General features: G+C 45.4%; 1 protein-coding gene across 1 annotated transcript in view; it reads left to right on the top strand.

Annotated features, from left to right (window-relative positions):
* EHMT2 (euchromatic histone lysine methyltransferase 2) overlaps positions 1 to 10,633 on the top strand; it is a 53,775-nt gene extending 43,142 nt beyond the window's left edge. The window contains exons 26-27 of the mRNA XM_081322018.1: positions 576 to 751; positions 8,829 to 10,633. Of these exons, the coding sequence (XP_081178144.1) occupies positions 576 to 751; positions 8,829 to 9,009 (357 nt within the window). The 3' untranslated portion in view covers positions 9,010 to 10,633. The remainder of the gene's footprint in view (positions 1 to 575; positions 752 to 8,828) is intronic.
* The last annotated feature ends 9,156 nt before the right edge of the window (positions 10,634 to 19,789 follow it).

The following is a 19,789-nucleotide window of genomic DNA, read 5'->3' on the forward strand; positions in this document are numbered from 1 at the left end:
GAAGTTGAGCGCTCAACTCCATTTGCACAAGTGGAGCTTCATGTGCCAGCGCGAACGCCCACCACTTGTGCAAATGGAGCTTTGTGCGCCAGTGCTCGCCAATTGCACAAGTTGAGCTGTGCATACACGCATGCTCACCTGTCGCTTGTGTGGCTCAGTTCCAAACAGGCCGCAGCCCGGTAGTGGGCTGCGGCCGGAGGGTTTGGGAGCCTTGCGTTAAAAGCATACTTTTAGCTGTTATCTGAAGGCCATACAGATTTTTTGCAGCCTAGAGCTGTTGTCTCTAGTATTTTTGCAGCCTGCCAGTTCTACTCCTCCTAGAGTGGCCCAGAACTATGGATGGCACGTACAGACCCCGTGTCCCGTGAATCCTATACAGATTGCACATGTTTCTCAGCCTTGACTGCTTTAAGGTAGCTGGACTTCCATTCCCAGAATTCCTCAGCCATCTGCCAGGGATGGCCTAAAAATTCCTGCCCTGGCCATCTAATTGGACCAGATGACCTCTTCCAGCCCTGGGATTCTAGTACTGTTCCAAAGAGCTCGGATCATAATTTGGGTCTTCCCTCTTACAGGATGGCGAGGTTTACTGCATTGATGCGCGTTATTATGGCAATGTCAGCCGCTTCATCAACCACTTGTGTGATCCTAATATTATCCCCGTACGAGTCTTCATGTTGCACCAGGACCTGCGCTTCCCCCGCATTGCTTTCTTCAGCAGCCGGGACATTCAGACTGGTGAAGAACTTGGGTCAGTCTCAGGGGGAGTTGTGGGTGTGGGGTGTGGGTGTGGGTGTGTGGGTGTGTATCGTTGTGAGGAATTGGCCAGGACTGGTGAAGAACTTGGGTCAGTCTCAGGGGGAATTGTGTGTTTTGTGTGTGTGTGTGTGTGTGTGTGTGTGTGTGTGTGTGTATGAAGAGACATCATTGTGAGGAATTGGCCAGGACTGGTGAAGAACTTGGGTCAGTCTCAGGGGGAATTGTGTGTTTTGTGTGTGTGTATGAAGAGACATCGTTGTGAGGAATTGGCCAGGACTGGTGAAGAACTTGGGTCAGTCTCAGGGGGAATTGTGTGTGTGTGTGTGTGTGTGTGTGTGTGTATCGTTGTGAGGAATTGGCCAGGACAGGTGAAGAACTTGGGTCAGTCTCAGGGGGAATTGTGTGTTTTGTGTGTGTGTGTGTGTGTGTGTGTGTATAAAGAGACATCATTGTGAGGAATTGGCCAGGACTGGTGAAGAACTTGGGTCAGTCTCAGGGGGAAGTGTGTGTGTGTGTGTGTGTGTGTGTGTATCGTTGTGAGGAATTGGCCAGGACTGGTGAAGAACTTGGGTCAGTCTCAGGGGGAATTGTGTGTTTTGTGTGTGTGTGTGTGTGTGTGTGTGTGAAGAGACATCATTGTGAGGAATTGGCCAGGACTGGTGAAGAACTTGGGTCAGTCTCAGGGGGAATTTTGTGTGTGTGTGTGTGTGTGTGTGTGTGTGTGTGTGTGTTGTGAAGAATTGGCCAGGACTGGTGAAGAACTTGGGTCAGTCTCAGGGGGAAGAGTGTGTGTGTGTGTGTGTGTGTGTGTGTGTGTGTGTAAAGAGACATCGTTGTGAGGAATTAGCCAGGAAGTGGTTGCAGATTCAGAACACTGAGGGGAGCTGCACTCTTCTGCAAATATCGTCATGGTGACTCTCAACATTTAGCACTTTTAAGTGCTACCGGTAAATCTGTCTATCAGAGAACCCGGGTCTTTGGCAACAGAGGGAGAATGGTATTTTCAGACCTGCAAGATGGTGAGCTACTCAAGATGGTAGGCCATGTCCATGCGAACTAATTCTACTTTATTCTAATCCGAGGTATCATCAACAGAATCTTGCCAGTCTGATAATCCAGTCCCCCCCCCCCCGCCCCGTTCCCCGGTTGCCTTTACAGTCCAAGAAACCAGGAAGAGACTCTTTTTTTTTTATTAAAAAGTTTTAACATACAATTTTTCCTTTAAAAAATCCCCCCTCCCCCTCCCTTCTCCCTCCCCCCCTACCTCTCCCCCCTCCCCCCCTCCCCCCCCCCGACTTCCCAGAGCTAAATACAAGGTATATAAAAAAAAACAATCATAAACAACCATATACTAACATCCATAAACTCTAAAATCCATCACTCTCTAGCTTATATAGGATAATATATATATATATTAAATATATATAGAAAAACAAAAATAGAAAAAGAAGAAAAGAAAGAAGACTTATTCAGATGCTACATGAAACTTCTTAACCCTATACTTGTTCTGGATAAACTCAATCCATTTTCTCCATTCCATAATATAGCGTTCTTGCGAGTGATCTTTCAAATAGGCCGAAATCTTCGCCATCTCAGCCAGGTCGGAAACCTTTAAAGTCCACTCTTCTATGGTCGGCAGTTCCTCTTTCTTCCAGTACTGACCTATCAAAAGTCTTGCTGCCGTAATTAAATTCAACATCAACTTAGTGTCCACAACTGTAACATCTGCAATTATTCCCAACAAAAAAAGTTGCGGACAAAACTTTATCCTCTGTTTAAAAATCTTCTGCATGTTCCACCAGACTTTTATCCAAAAGGCCTTAACCTTTTTACAAGTCCACCATATGTGAAAATATGTTGCGTCTTCATCACTGCACCTCCAACATTTAGGCTGATAATTCGGATACATACTTGCAAGCTTTTTAGGATCTAAATGCCATCTATAAAACATTTTGTAAAAATTCTCTCTTAGATTTTGAGCTTGTGTAAATTTTACATTCCTCACCCAAATCTTTTCCCATGTGTCCATTGTAATAACTTCCTGGATGTTTTGGGCCCATTTTATCATACAATCCTTAACAAGTTCTGTTTCTGAATCAATCTCTATCAACGCAAGATATATCCGTTTAATATGTGCTGGTCCCTGATTTCTGATTTGCTTTATCAAGTTTTCATCAGTCATTGTAAATCCATTTTTCTGGTCTTCTTTCCACCTGGCCCGTAACTGAGTATATTGAAACCAATTTTGAACAACCTTCTCTTCTCGCAAGAGGCTATATGATTTCAAACACCAAACATTTCTTTCCAAGCTTAGGATCTCCTTGTACGTAGTCACATCATGTTTAAAGCCAGCATGTATATTTTCTATTGCGTGTTTTGGAATTGCCCACAATGGTATCTTGCAGTCTAACTTATGTCTATACTTCTTCCAAACTCTCAACAATGCCTGTGTTAAAATATGCACTCTAAACACATTGTCTACCTTCCTGTCATACAACAAATATGCATGCCAGCCAAACAACAAATCGTGGCCCTCAAGATTTAATAATCTCTCTTGTGACAAATTAATCCAATCACTTATTCCTACTAATGCAGCAGCTTCATAATATAGTTTAAAATTAGGCATTTTGAGACCACCTCTCTCACGAGTATCCTGCATAATCTTAAGTTAAACTCGTGGCCTTTTCCCTGCCCAAACAAATTTATTGATACCTCGCTGCCATTCCTCCAGATTAGAATCTTTCTTAAGAATCGGTATCATTTGAAATAAAAATAAAAATTTAGGCAGGACATTCATTTTCACTGCTGCAATCCGTCCCAACAAAGACAATTGCAATTTTCCCCAACTCTCCAATTCTTTTTGAATTTTCCCCCACAATTTTTCATAATTATTTTTATATAACTTTGTATTAGAGGGCGACAAAAGCACCCCCAAATATTTAACCCTTTTAACAATCTCAAATCCAGTTAATCCTTCTAAGAGAGCCTTTTGCGAAACTGTCATATTTTTGGCCAAAATTTTAGTTTTCTGTATATTAACTTTAAATCCAGAAACCTTCCCATATTGTGTTATTATCTCCATGAGGTCCACAACAGAGTTCTCTGGCTGGGTCACTGTAACAACCAGATCATCTGCAAATGCTCTCAATCTATAATCCTGATCTCTAATTTGTATCCCCTTAATTTTTTCCGAATTCCGTATTTTAACCAATAATATCTCTAATGTTAACACAAATAACAAGGGCGATAACGGACACCCTTGCCTTGTGCCCTTCTCAATATTACATACTTCTGTCAGACTATTATTAACTATGATTCGGGCAGTTTGTTTTTGATATAATGCCCTAATCGGTTGTAGAAAATTTTCCCCAAAATCCATTTTATCTAAAACTTTCATCAAAAATTGCCAATTCAATTGATCAAAAGCTTTTTCAGCATCTAGAAAAATTAGCGCCGCAGGGATCTGGTTGTTCCTTTCCAAAAACTCTAACACATCAACTATATGCCTCACATTATTTTTCATTTGCCTACCACTAATAAACCCCGTTTGGTCCCCATGAATCACCTGTTGCAGAACCCTCATCAATCTATTAGCCAAAACCTTAGCAAATATCTTGTAATCTGTATTTAAAAGCGATATTGGTCTGTAATTTTTAACTTGAGTAGCATCTTGGTCTTCCTTCGGAATCAAAGAAATAAAAGCTGTTCTCCAAGACGGTGGCACCTTTCCCCCCCTCTGGATTGTCTGGAACAGTTCCTTTAACGGTTTCATCATCTCTAGTTGTAAATTTTTGTAGTAAGCCGCAGACAAACCATCCGTGCCTGGTGCTTTATCCACCTTCAATTCCTTAATTGCTGTAAAAATTTCTTCTTCTGTAATTAATTGATTAATCTCCTCTTTTTGTACTTGCGTAAGAACCGGGATGCTAGCATTCTCCAAATATATATCAATGTCTTTTTCATTAATCTTCTCCTTAGCATATAATTTAGAATAAAAATCCACAAAAGCACCCTTGATAAGGTCCTGTTGAAACACAACCCTTCCTTTATACTCAATTTTGTCTATATTAGAAGCCCTTTGTTTTTTCCTCAATCTATAAGCTAACCATCTACCTGGTTTGTTAGCGTTGCAAAAAGTATTATGCCTGGCAAACCGCAAATTGGTTGCCACTTGGTCAGCCATTAATTTATCAAATTGTCCTCTTAACAGTTTAATAGCCTCCTTAGTCTTCACATCCTCTGAATTCAAAATCAAAGCCTTTTCTTTTTCCTTTATTTCATTCTCCAGATCTTTCCTCCTAGCTTCCACAGCACGTCTATGTTTATTATTCATATATATCAACACCCCTCTCATGTAGGCCTTGCTAGCATCCCAAACCATATCCATAGAGGTACCCTTATTCATATTAATTTCGAAAAAATCCTTCATCCGCTGTTTGCATTCTTCCACATTTCTCTGATTTCTAAACAAATTCTCATTTACGCGCCACGAGCGCCTGTCTCTATTCTCCTTATCAATCTCTAGCCAAACTGGACTATGATCAGAGATAGTTCTTGCACAAATCTTCACCTTTTTAGTCCTTAAAAAAAATCATTAGTCAACAAAATAAAATCAATCCTAGAAAAAGATTGATGTCTGTCAGAATAAAAAGTATAATCCTTCTCCTGCAAATGTCTCTCGCGCCAAATATCTCGCAGTTCCAAGTCATCCTTCATTTCAAAAAAGGATTTAGGCAGTCTAGCATGACTTGGGACGCGCTTAAAAGCTCCAGCCTTGTCCATCTGTACATCCAAAACACCATTCCAGTCCCCCATAAAAATAAAAGATTTATAATCCAACTGGGTAAGCTTTGTATGAAGTAAACTAAAAAAGTCAGCCTGTTGTTGATTAGGAGCATATAATCCAACTAAAAGCGTCTTTTTACCTTCTAGCAGCAGCTCTATCATAACGTATCTTCCATGCTTATCTGCTTCAATTAAGTCTGCTGTTAAGGCACTTTTAACATAAACAACCACTCCATTTTTCTTATTCATTGCAGAAGCAACAAATTGCATACCCAACCTTGAGTTCAATAAATACTTTTGATCCACAACCCTAATATGCGTTTCTTGCAAACATATAACATCTATCTTGAATTGTTTTAAATATTGAAAAACTTTCTTCCTCTTCTGTGGTGAATTTAGTCCATTAACGTTCCAGGTTAAAAATTTAGTTGCCATGCATATCCTCCCAAAGCTCTTGGAGCACTGCTTTGATAGGACTATCTTCTTTAGGCCGTGCTCCTCCCACTGCTTGGCTATAAGTACGTTGTGGAAGTACCAAAGACTTTTGCTGGTCTTGTTCTTTTATTTTTTTTGATCGTTTTAAAGCAGCACGCGTTACCCTTTGCTCTCTAGGATCATCCAAAGAAGTTATGGCTTGATCTCCTCCAGCACCGTTTTCCTCTGCTTCAGCCTCTTGATGTTCTCCTTCTCCAGATCCCTTTGCAGCTTCCAGAAGTGTTAATGGGGTTGCTTTTAAAACGTTATTGTAAAAATCACGCGCTTGCTTCACAGTAACCAGCCGGTACCTTTTACCTTCATGCATCACCATCAACCCAACTGGAATCTCCCATCTGAACCTTATATCTCGTTGCTTGAGCTCTTGCACAAGAAATGTAAAATCCTTCCTTCTCCTTAAAATCTTTGGAGGAATTTCTTTTAGAACCAAGACTTCTTGATCAGCAATCACAACTTTAGCATCATAGGCAGCTTGTATAACTTCATCTCTAATTTCCCTTTTTGCAAAGTAAACCACCACATCTCTAGGCAACTTTCTCTGTCTGGCAATCCATGAATTCACACGAAACACTTTATCCATACCTCCTCTTATTTCAGATGCTGGCTGATTCAATACCACTTCGAGAGCCTCAGAAACCAGCTGCTTTAAATCTTCCTTAATATTCTCTTTCAAGCCTCTGATTCTAACAGCAAACTGCATCTGGTAATATTGAGCAAGACTCAATTCTGTTTCCATTTTGTCTCTTAAATCTTCATTCTCCAATACTTTTGCTTCTAATATGGCATTCTTTTGAGTCAAATCTTCCACTTTTTCATCCAAATCTTCCACACATTCCGCCACTTTATGCACTGAAGACAAAATGTCTACCTTCATCACACTGAACTTCTGTTCCATCCTCTCTTCCATTCTCTCCTCCAATTTCTCCAATTTCTCCTCCATCTGTGCAAATTTATCACCCATTGATTCCAAAATTACCTGGGCATGTTTTTCAAGAGCATCTCGTAAGTCCTTCGGTGTCAATACATCAGGAGGATGCAACGCCTGCAATGATGATTGTTGCACCGGAGAAGTTCCACCGCTCCGAAGAGTTTTAGGGGGAGGTTTAGCCGCCATCTTTTACTTTCAATTGTGACGCACTTTCACTTTAGATTTAAAAAGTCCATCAAGCTCGAGAGTAAAATAAAATAATCCTCTTCACCTTTTCCTCTTGTACCGCTCTGCCTGCTCTTATTAATCCATAGTCCTTCCTTCAGGCAGGGGTGGTCGCAGACGCCTGGCTCTGCTCCAAGAGATCCGGAGCAGAGACGCTGACCAGCTGGGAGCAACCCAGGCTACGGGGGAGTTCAATCCTTCAGCCGCCCAAGCTCCAAGCTCAGGCGGCCCCGGAGAACTCGACCCCTACCTGGGGCCTCACCCCCTCCTCTTCTCCCGAGGAGGGGGCTTCAAATTCGCCCGAACAGCTGATCGGCGCTGTTTCGGGCGAAAATCACTCAGCTGAGCCGCGGGCAGCCCGGGAAGGCTGTCTCCGGCGCCGCGCAGCCACCGGACGTCCACCAGGAAGAGACTCTTATGAAATGTTTGCCACGCCCACACTCCTGCTGCTGCAGGCTAGGCTGCCTCTTATCTGATTATTGTCTGGTCTGTGGCTCTTCCTCCTCCTGTTTCCACAGGTCATTCTCACACCGTTAACAGGAATCGAACAAAGGTGAACGTGGGCTCAGAACCTCCCCTCGGTAGGGACCCCCAACTGAAAGACTCCTTTATAGCTTCTGCCTTCTTTCACTGGGGGGAAGGGTGCTCGGAAAAGTGGACCGAAGAGAATAGTATATGGGAATGACCTTTAAAGAGGAGAGGAGATGCTGCCTATGGAACGATCAGATAAAAGGCGTATTATCTTGGGGGGTAGAGGGAGCCCAGAGCCGCATAACAGGCAGTGTCAGAATCCATTTATATCACATCCATAAATGTATGTTTAAAACATTATTTCCCCCCCCCCATGGATTCTGCCATCTCCCGAGGAAGGAGGAACGGATGTGGATTCAGCCTGCCTTAGGTTATTTCAAAGACCCAAGGGAAACCTTTTGAACTGGGGGAACAAAGGGGAGGGTTAGGGAAGAAGGCATCTGGCCTGTGTCTCCATTTGAATCTGTAAAGGAAGAAGGCAATAACCGTAAAAGATCCAAAGTTCCTTTTTTCCCACGAAAGGGATGACACGAAGTAAAATGATGGGGGGGGGCTGACCAAATGGGGTTGAGGGAAGGGGGGTTGAACCGGGAACTCTTTATAAAGTTTCAATTCGTAAAACAATACCAAGTCCTGTCTTGTATTTCCACAACCAAGCATGTCCTAGTAAAAATTCCTTTTGGACTAGAACTGACTCCAAGAGTTTTTGTTTTCCTAAGACGTGGTTTGGGGTGGGTCCTGACAAGCAGAGAAAGAAACCTAAGGGGGGGAAAAAAGCCCTCCCTTAACTTATCAGACAGCGGGAGATTTATATTTTCAGACCTGCCAGATTCTGTTAAGATGGGGTTACAATAAAGTAGAATTTAGCTCCTCCGGTTGTGTATCCTGTCTGGTTCTGCCTGGGAAGGCTGACGAGAGTCCGTCCGTTCGTACAAGAGAGGCAGGAGACATGACCCGTGAGATATTTTTGTCCCTGAACACTTTGGGGTTTTAAAAAAGCTGGATCATTCAGGTTTTCAGGCTGAACTAAGTCATCTTTATGTTGTTGTTTCTCTCTCTCTCTCTCTCCCTCCCTCCCTCCTCCCCCGTGTAACCTGGGCTGCAGATTTGACTACGGGGACCGTTTCTGGGACATCAAAAGCAAATATTTCACCTGCCAGTGTGGTTCGGAGAAATGCAAACATTCGGCGGAAGCGATTGCCCTGGAACAGAGCCGCCTGGCTCGTCTGGAGGCTCACCAGGATGTGTTGCCGGACAGCAGCAGCTTTCCTGCCTCCCAGGCTTAAGCGGGGGTCCGTTGCCCCTCTGCATGTGGAATCGCTTCTCCTTCTCCCAGCCCCACCCCTGACTTCCCCCTTTCTTCCACCCACCGTGGACTTCCGCTCGGCTTCGCGTTTGGAACACCGAAGCTGCTCTGCTCCAAGAGGAATTTGCCTTAAGAAATGCCACGTTGGCGGAAGGAGAGAAGAAGGCGGAAGACGCGTGTCTGGAGATGGGTGGGCTGGGGTGTCCGGGTGTGAAAGGAAAGGAAACCTCCGCCACAAAAGACAATGCTTGGCCCAGGAGAACTGTGCGCCTGAAGGTTTTCCTCACAACTGATGCACGCACAAAATCTGACTCTTAATGTTCTGATGGAGAAACATCCGGGGGAGACCAGAGAAGAGGGAGGGGTGGGGGTGTCTTCTTCCAATAGATTTTATTTTGAAGTGAATCTGAGGCCGGTGCCGTTTTGCCCTTTTCTCTCTTCCCTCAGCTCACTAACCTTTTTATGTGACCCAGCCAGATCTTTTGACACCTGCCTCTGTGGGTCTACGACAGGGATCTTCAAACTTGGTCGCTTTTACGACTTGTGGACTTCAATTCCCAGAATTCCTCAGCCAGGCACGCTGGGTAAGGAATTCTGGGAGTTGAAGTCCACAAGTCGTAAAAGGGCCAAGTTTGAAGACCCCCTGGTCTACGACAACTCGCCATGGCCATTTCGCCGCGGTCAACTCACCGCAGAACAACCTGCCGCGGGACAAGAGTCCCACCAATAGTCCCCTAGAATCATGAAAGAAAGGATGACAAAATGTAAATGGCCAAAATTAAACTTATTTTTAAAATTATTTTCCACTAAGTAAATTGAATTGCTGGAATTGTCCTGCAGCTAATTGGCCGTGGCGAATGGGCTGAGGCGAGTTGTCCCATTCCGTGCCTCTATTTCCTCTATCTCAGGGGTCTTCAAACTTGCATGCATGCTGGCTGAGGAATTCTAGGAGCTGAAGTCCACGAGTCATAAAAGCGGCCAAGTTTGAAGACCACTGCTCTATCTGGAGGCAGCCAGCAAATGCAAGAAATTGGGAGCTCTCTCCAGCTTTCTGGGCCAAAAAAAAACAGCCTCCACCAAAGGCTTGGGAATGCTTTTTTTTTCCCCCCTTCCTGAGCGGAGAAGCAAGAAAGGTGTCCAAATTCCATTGCAGCCAGGATGTGCGTGGGGAGTTTTGTGCATCAACACATCCTGGGAAGGCTTTCGAGTTTAGAAACCAAGGATCAACTTGAAAGGCCTTTTTGCCATCACCTAGTGTACTTGTGTTTATGTGTGAATGTGTGTTGTGACTGGAAGGGCCCATGTCCGTAGTTTCCCTTCTCCTCTGGGGCAAGTTCATTTTGGATCAAGTTTCACTTTTGAGTTGGAGCAGTGGCTTGTCTGTTTTCTCTTTGAGGTGGGATATTTTTTTCCTTTTTTTTTTTTTTAGTTCTTTTCTCCCTGTTCAACCCCAGCAAAAGAGGTTTGACTCGGTTTTGAGGGCCAGCCTTATCTCAGTCTCTTTTTGTATGGGTTTCATAACTTGGGGGTTTTATAATGTCATTTTCTCGCACCGTATAAAACCAATAAAGGTTGGCAACCTGGTGGATTTTGATATGATGAAAGGTAACTGCATCAGCTTGAACCTTATTTAATCGCTTTGTTCTCCATTCCTCGGTCAAGGAAATGCCTGCAACCTGCATTCTTTCTTCCTAATTCCCACATCTGCCCCAGCATATTTCATTTGGCTGCTGAGGACAAGAAATAAATCAGATCTCCAGATCCACAAGACTCAGAGCTAATCAAATCCCTTTGGCATCAGATATATGATCCCCCTAAACGTTCCTATCTCTTCCTGTGCTTAAAGTGAACAGTGCTTTAAATCAGCATCCCCCAAACCTATGGGAACCAAGGACCGGTTCCGTGGAGAGAGGTTCTTTCTGCGGCCCAGTTTCTGGCAGGCTGCAGCCCGGTGCCTGTCCACAGGCCAGGGGTTGGGGACCCCTGTTAAATGAGCGATTTAAGTGTTAAATGAGCGATTTAAATAATTCTCTGCTGCCCTTATTAACACTTGCACTAATAAGCCACTGCTTTCCGCTCAATGATACAGCTAGCCCTTTACAAGTAGTCCTCAATTTTTGACAGGTCGCTTAGCGAGCATTCAAAGATACAATGGACCTCCCCCTAAAAAAGGTACTTAAAATCTGGTTCTGATGTCTGCCCCACTCAGTCACATGACTGCATTTTGGGCACTTGGCAACCAGCCCATATTTACATATTTCCCAGCCCATATTTACATCCATTTGCAGAGCTCCACAGACACGTGACTGCAATTGGCTTTGTTTTGCCGGAAACAGGCGTTGACTTCTGGTTACCGGCAAAACACAGTGAACAATGGGTTTGCTTTAACAATCGACACGTTCAGTTGGACCACCGCGTTCATTTTGCTGCCACAAAAAAAAGGGTCGCATGGTGACCCACTGCATTTCCTATTGTCCAAAAAAAAGGCTTACAATTTTATAGCCTCAGACCTGTGACAAGGACTAACAAGCTACTTATTGACTGCACAACTTTTCAGGCCACCTGGATTAATCTCAGAGAGCAGAGACAGATGGGTGAAGCTTGGGATTTTTCCTTGAGCAGCAAGAAGTATTCTATATTTTGTTCAATGTGTTTGTTCCTTGAGGCAGGGCTTTTCAACCAGTGGTACGGGTACCACCTGTGGTACATTGCCATCTGGCAGGTGGTACGTGACCATCCTAGAAAAGTGGTAGCAGGGGAGGGGAATGAGCTGAACCGATGGCAGCACCGCACAAGCCTGAGCGAGAGACGGCTGAAGCTGCAGGGCTGTCAGGGCTCAGTGAAAGCACCAGGATCAGCGCCAGGCTCTAGCTGGACCTCAGCATTGATCCTGGCGCTTCTGCTGAGCCCAAAAGTGGCGATCAGCTGGAATGTTGCAGCATCTCCAGGGTCTTGTGATTTACATTCGGATGCTTGGCAACTGATTCATATTTATGACAGTCACAGTGTCCCAGGTTCATGTGAAGTGACCAAAACCTGCTGCAGCCACCCAGCAGACGGGGGGGGGGTATAAAAACCAAATACCCCCCACCCTCGCTGCCAATCCTCAACAGAAATGCTCACAACAATGAAAACCTCGGACAGGAGGAAGAGCGCCGTCAGGCGGGCAGGCAGGTGTCTTGCTTGGCTATGGCTTGGGGGGCACTTTTTTCAGTGCCATTGTAACTTCGAATAGTCACTAAGCAAACTGTTGTAAGTTGAGGACTACCTGTACTTCATCACTTTTTTCCTTTTTTGTGGGGGGGGGGTCATCAAGTTTTTGACACCTTGCCAGGCAACTGGTGGTACTCGGATGTTGCCATATCCTCAAAGTGGTACAATGGGTGAAAAGGTTGAAAAGTCTTGCCTTGAGGTATACAAAATAGCAACTCCCGTATTCAGCAGTTGTGACTCCCAGGGGGCAGAGGTCACAAAAAAGGATTTGGCCACCCCAGATTGTCATTAATTTTGCCGGTAAACTGGTCTCAAGCCATTGGTGCCTTTGTAGATTGTAGCTACCTGTTTAAACTGGAGGAAGTTTGGGTATGGGAACTGCTAGAATAGAGTGACGAAGAAGAAGGCGTGGCTGACTAACCATCCAGAACTGCATGAAAGCATCTGTTTTATTTTGTGAAAATAGGCAGCTCCTTAGTTCTTCAGGCCTGACTGCCTCTCACTTGTATGAAAAGGTAAAGGTTCCCCCGCACATGCGTGCTAGTCGTTTCCGACTCGGGGCCGGTGCTCATCTCTGTTTCAAAGCCGAAGAGCCAGCGCTTGTCCGAGGACGTCTCCGTGGTCATGTGGCCGGCATGACTAGACGCCAAAGGCGCACGGAACGCTGTTACCTTCCCACCGTAGTGGTCCCTATTTTTCTACTTGCATTTTTACGTGCTTTCGAACTGCTAGGTTGGCAGAAGCTGGGACGAGTAACAGGCGCTCACTCTGTTACACGGCACTCGGGATTCGACCCGCCAAACTGCCAACCTTCTGATCGACAAGCTCAGCGTCCTAACCCACTGAGCCACCGCGTCCCTTGTATAACACTTCTGTAAAGAGGTCCTCTATTCTTTCAAACATTGCTGATGGAGAAAACGTCTCAGTCGGAAGGAAACCAGGAACGGTGGGCTGGTAACTTTTTTCCCCCCTCCCGCCCAAGTAAATAAAGGAAGAAGGTTAAAAGAGAGGAGACATTTTTTCCCTACAAAGCATCAAGGGGAGAGAAAAACAGGCAAATGGAAAATAAAAAGTTATAGGGCTAGCAGCTGAGGCTGATGGGAGTCGAAGTCCAACACAACAGGCAACTGGAACTAGCGTTTCAGGGTGGACGAATTGTGATCGGGAGACTGAATAGGGCTGGGTGTTCTTAAAACAAGTAGATGTATTTCCTTGTGCAGTAAAAACGTCTGGCAGAGGGTGGAAGCAGAAGCAGACATGGCCCCCTCGGGGATGATGCAATGATTCAGGAAAAGAAAATTAGTGCTCACTTGCAGAGCACATCCTTAACCCACCAAGCCTCCACTTTAATCTGTAAGGGGAAGTTGGAAATCAGCTCTCATAATCCCCACTGATTGATAAGGGATGTTTTGGTGCTGCTTCGGGATGATTTATGCACGGTCACTCACGCGCTCGTGACCTCTCGTCTAGACTACTGCAACGCTCTCTACATGGGGCTGCCCTTGAGGACCATCCGGAGACTACAACTATAATAATAATAATAATAATAATAATAATAATAATAATAATAATAATAATAATAATAATAATAATAATAATATAAAGTTGGAAGGGACCTTGGAGGTCATCTAGTCCAACCCCCTGCTCAGGCAGGAAACCCTATACCATTTCAGGCAAATGGCTGTCCAGTCTCTTCTTAAAAACCTCCAGTGTTGGAGCATTCACAACTTCTGGAGTCAGGTTGTTCCACTGGTTAATTGTTCTAACTGTCAGGAAGTTTCTCCTTAGTTCTAGGTTGCTTCTCTCCTTGACTAGTTTCCATCCGTTGCTTCTTGTCCTGCTTTCAGGTGCTTTGGAGAATAGCTTGACTGGTGCAGAATGCGGCCGCGCGAGTTGTGATGGGGGTCTCCCGATACTCCCATGTAACACCTCTACTCCGTGAGCTGCATTGGCTTCCGGTTGCTCTCCGGGTGAGATTCAAAGTGCTGGTGATGACCTATAAAGCCCTAAATGGCTTGGGTCCGGGATATTTGAGGGAACACCTGCTGCCAGCATCACGTTCCCTTTGTCCAGTGCGCTCACACAGGGAGGGTCTTCTCAGGGTGCCGCCGGTAAAAGATTGCCGGCGGATAACACCCAGGGGGAGGGCCTTTTCTGTGGGTGCGCCTGCCCTCTGGAACCAGCTGCCCGTGGAGCTCAGGACTGCCTCTGACCTACGCTCATTCCGCCGGGACCTGAAGACTTGGCTCTTTGAGCTCTCTGACCCAGGCTGAGAATTTTAACTGGGGTTTTATTTTCAGGGATAATTTAATCTTTTAATTCTCTTTTAACTTTGTATTATATATTGATGTGATTTTAAAATGCGGTATATCAATATACAATCAACGCAACACTATTGCAATCATGGAAAGTATAACTTCTGTCGTTGAAGTAGCCAGATTCATTGCAAGCTCTCGCATCCTTGAAGGACTCCTGTTTCCAAAGGCTTCCTAAATGTTTGTGAGAAGATGGTTCCCGTCGCTGGTGACGGGGGTAGTCCCACCCGGAGATTCCTCATCTATGGTCTCTAGATCAGGGCTTTCCAACCAGTGGTACGGGTACCGCCTGTGGTACATTGGCACCTGGCAGGTGGTATGCAACCCTCCTAGAAAAGTGGTAGCGGGGGAGGGATATGAGCTGAACCGGTGGCAGCACCACACAAGCCAGAGAGAGAGATGGCTGGAGCTGCAGGGCTGTCAGGGCTCAGCGGAAGCCCTCGGCACTGATCCTGGAGCTTCTGAGCCCAGAAAAAGCGCCAATCAGCTGGAATGATGTAGCATCTCCAGGGTCTTGTGATTTACATTCAGATGCTTGGCAACTGATTTATATTTATGGCGATCACAATGTCCCAAGGTCATGTGAAGTGACCAAAACCTGCTGCAACCACCCAGCAGATGGGGGGGGGGAATAAAAACCAAACACACCCCCTTCCGCCCCCACTACCAATCCTCAACAGAAATGCTCACAACAATGAAAACCTCGGACAGGAGGAAGAGCGCCGCCAGATGGGCAGGCAGGTGTCTTGCTCGGCTGTGGCTTGGGGGGGCACTTTTTTCAGTGCCGTTGTAACTTCGAACAGTCACTAAGCGAACTGTTGTAAGTCGAGGACTACCTGTACTTCATCACTTTTTTCCTTTTTTTTTTTGGTCATCAGGGTTTTGACACCTTGCTAGGCGACTGGTGGTACTCGGATGTTGCCATATCCTAAAAGTGGTATAATGGGTGAAAAGGTTGAAAAGCCCTCCTGTAGATGTCCGGGCCCCAAGCTATCTTGGACTCTAAAAAATGATCAACAACACCTTGATTAGCATCCAAAAACACACTGGCATCCAGGGCAGTTCCTATACAGATCCTTTGTCAGGGTTCCAATTGACGAACCCAACCAAGTAAACACCTTTGAATCTTTCCGAACTCTTAATGTAAAACTTTATTGAGTACATCATTTTGGCACACATGCAAGCAAAACCAGCTTTGCCAAAAAAAACCACCCAATCCCATATAGTAAAAGTATAGAATTCCCCCTCCTCCTTCTTGCCCAATTAGGTGGAAAGATATTGTTATGAGAAAGTGTCTCTGGATCTGGCCAGACACCTGGTGAATTGTCCTTGGGTCTCACGGTCTGCTTTCTTGATCTTTTGAAGTCTGCATTCCAATCCCTTTTCCTTCCCCCAAGTTCGTTGGCAAGCTGAGAAGCAGTAATTGTCAGACCAGGAGCAACACACTTCGAACTTGACATCCTTGACTTATGGCCACTTAGAGCCTTTAGAGACTGTTGTAAGTTGTGACAGTGCTGAAAAAAAGTGTCTTATGCAGATCCTGACACTTAAGACTGTCACAGAATCCCTGCAGTCATGTGATTGTGCAATTGTTTTGCATTTATGCCACTTGCAACCTTCCCAGGTAGCTTCTGACAAAAATGGGGCAGCCGGAGTGGAAGGTTGCAAGACACCATCGTGTGATGTGTCATTTGACTGCAGTGATTCACTTAACGACCATGGCAAGAAAGGTCATAGAAAATTAGATGCGGTCATACGATGTCTCGCTTAATGATCACACTGCTTCACCATGAATTTTCCAGTCCCAGTTTTGAAACTCCCATTTGTCCACCATAACAAGCTCAGTCTATCTCCGTCTCATGGTTATCCTGAAGATACAAAGCAGGAGACAAAGCTGTGGCAGAGACTCAGATCTTCGTGGAGTTATGACAAAGTTTATAACAAAAACACAGGTAGTCCTTGAGTTACGATAGTGATGGAGACAGGGATGGCCACTGCTAAGCGATCGTGTGACCACATTGCTTAGCAACAGCAATCCAGGCAGCCCCAGTTGTTGTAACCCCAAGATGTGGGTCGTTAAGTGGGAAGGTGAAGGAGTCCCAGGTAAGGAGTGCGAGAGCATCCGATTTTGATCACCACATTACAAAAAAAAGATGCTGAGACTTTGGGAAAAGAGCAAAGAGGAGCAACTAAGACAGGGGTGTCAAACTCAATTTCATTGATGGCCGCATCAGCATTGCAGTTGCCCTCAGGGGGGCGGGTGGGTGTGGCCTGGGTGGGCGTGGCCTACTGGGTGGGTGGGCGTGGCTAGAGTGCGTATGGCCTACTGGGTGGGCGTGGCCAGCTCTACATCATTCGCATCAAGGGTGCCTATGGGGGCCTGGGCAGGAGTGGGAAAGATCTGAGGGTCTCTGGCAGAAGGAGGGTCTCTGGGCCAGGGCCAAGGCAGTGGGGGCCGTTCCCTCACTGTTTCCAGGATGGCTTCGCGGGCCACATGAAACCACTTCACGGGCCGGATCCAGCCCCCGGGCCTTGTGTTTGACATGTCTGAACTAAGATAACTAGGAGTCTGAAGACAAAAACATTGGAAGAACGGTTGCAGGAATGTGGCCAGTCTAGAGAAAACAAGGACTACTAGACCATGTTGTTTTCTTAGTAACAGTCCTGGGGTTGTTTCAGATGCCTGCTTTAGGGTGTTGTTGTTTTTTGACAAGTCACTCAGTTACAACATTTTCTAGCTAAGTTACATCACAAGGTTTGGGTGAAAATGCAGTTAATATACAGTCCGGATATGCTGTAACTGTTTTTCAGAAGAAAATAGGATTCGGAGTAGGTTGAAAACTCCTGGGCAAAGTCCTCCACTCTCTGTACAGGTAGTCCTCGGCTTACGACCACAATTGAGCCCAAAATTTCCGTTGTTAAGTGAGACACTTGTTAAGCGGGTTTTGCCCCACTTTGCAAACCTTTCTTGCCTCACTTGTTCAGTGAATGGCTGCAGCTGACAAGTTAGTAACCCGGTTGTTAAGTGAATCTGGCTTCCCCCTTGACTTTGCTTGCCGGAAGGTCGCAAAAGGGGATCACATGACCGTGGGACACGGTTAACAGTCATAGGTATGAACCAGTTGCCAAGCATCTGAAGGTTGATCACAGGATGCTGCAAAAGTTGCAACTATGAAAGACAGTCCTAAGTCACTTTTTTCAGGGCTGTTGTAACTTTGAACGGCCACTAAATGAACTGTTGTAAGTCGAGGACCACCTGTATATTTGTATGTGGACCAGAAGGGAAGACTTTGTCAGTTGTCGAATGCCTTCCTTCGGTGCAAAAATTCAGGATGAAGGTAACTTCTGTTTATTTCTGGAAATTCCCTGACATTTATTCATGTCCTAAGCAAGCCTGTTGTTGTTGTTGTTGTTGTTGTTGTTGTTGTTGTTGTTGTTGTTGTTGTTAGTTGCGAAGTCGTGTCCGACCCATCGCGACCCTATGGACAATGTTCCTCCAGGCCTTCCTGACCTCTACCATCTTCTGGAGTCCATTTAAGCTCACGCCTACTGCTTCAGTGACTCCATCCAGCCACCTCATTCTCTGTCGTCCCCTTCTTCTATTGCCCTCAATCTTTCCCAGCATTAGGCTCTTCTCCAGTGAGTCCTTCCTTCTCATTAGGTGGCCAAAGTATTTGAGTTTTAGCTTCAGGATCTGGCCTTCTAAAGAGCAGTCAGGGTTGATCTCCTCTAGGACTGACCGGTTTGATCGCCTTGCAGTCCAAGGGACTCGCAGGAGTCTTCTCCAGCAAGCCTAGGTGATATTAACAGGGCTGTTATCTGTCTTCACCACACAATCACACTTCCGCCCAAAATTTCCCACTGCTAAGCAAGACAGCTGTTAAGTGAGTTTTGTCTTGTTTTACAATCTTTCTTGCCACAGTTGTTAAGAGAGCAATCACTGCAGTTAAGTTAGTAACATGGTTCTTAAGTGAATCTGGCTTTCCTATCGACTTTGCTTGTCAGAGGTTTGCAAGAAGTGATCAAAGGATCCCAGGTCATTGTAACTGTCATAAATAACTTGCCAGTGGCCCAAGTGGCTGAATTTTGATCACATGACCATGGGGATGATCCAACAGTCTCAAGTATAAAAACAGTCATAAGGCGGTTTTTTTCAGTCCCGTTGTAACTTTAAATAGTCATTAAATGAACTGTTGTAAGTCAAGGACTGCCTGTAACAGGGCAGCTAGCTGCTTGTGCTAAATAATCTCTCTCCCTCCCACTTTCTCTGCTGAGCATTTTCATTGCAGAGTCCTAGAAAGCAACACAGCCTGCCTACCCATGTCTGCAAACCATAGTTTACCATTTAATGTATGACCCCAATCAATCATAGTTTGCTTCAGAAACCATCGTGCAAGTTGAGTTTGGGGGCGACAACAGCCGCTCACCAACTGCATCCCTGCATCACACAATGTCTTCTCCTAGTTTATAATCTGAGTACAGGTAATCCTGGGCTTGAAGCCACGGCTGAGCCCAACGTTTCTGTTGCTAAGTGAGACATTTGTTAAGTGTGAGTTTTGCCCCATGTTACGACCTTTCAGCCCTTTCAGTTGTTTAGTGAATCCTTGCAGTTGTTACCTTGGCAACACGGCTGTTAAAGTGAATCTGGCTTCCCCATTGACTTTGCTCGTCAGAAGGTCGCAAAAGGGGATGGCATGAAACCCCCGGGGACACTGCCACGGTCATAAATACGAGTCTTTTGCCAAGCCTCTGAATTTTGATCAGGTGACCCTGGGGATGCTGCAACGGTCAGTAAGTGTGAAAAATGGTCATTAAGTCACTTTTTTCAGTGGCGTGGTCACTTTGAACGGTCACGACATCACTGTTGTAAGTCGAGGACTACCTTCATTTACATAGTTTTGGAAGCCAGCCGGGCTATGGGGCGATTTATCCGAGTCACTCAGGGCTTTTTTTCTCATAGAACGCTCAGAACGGAGTTCCGGCACCTTTTTTTGGATGGAACCTTGTAGGGTAGGCAAGGCGGGTTGTATGACATGTGTGAGTTCCGGCACCTTTTTCTGGAGTCACTAATCCCCGATTGGAAAACAACAACAACAACAAAACAGCTACGGTGAACCCATCCACCGGCACTTTCAGGGGACCCATCAAACTTACACCCAAGTTCTCTTTGCAGTGTATGCCTCCCAGCATACACAAAGGACAGCACAGCAGGAGGCTGATGGTGCAGATCAG

This window comes from Vipera berus, assembly GCF_964194415.1.
Source record: "Vipera berus genome assembly, chromosome: 2".
NCBI lineage: Eukaryota > Metazoa > Chordata > Lepidosauria > Squamata > Viperidae > Vipera > Vipera berus.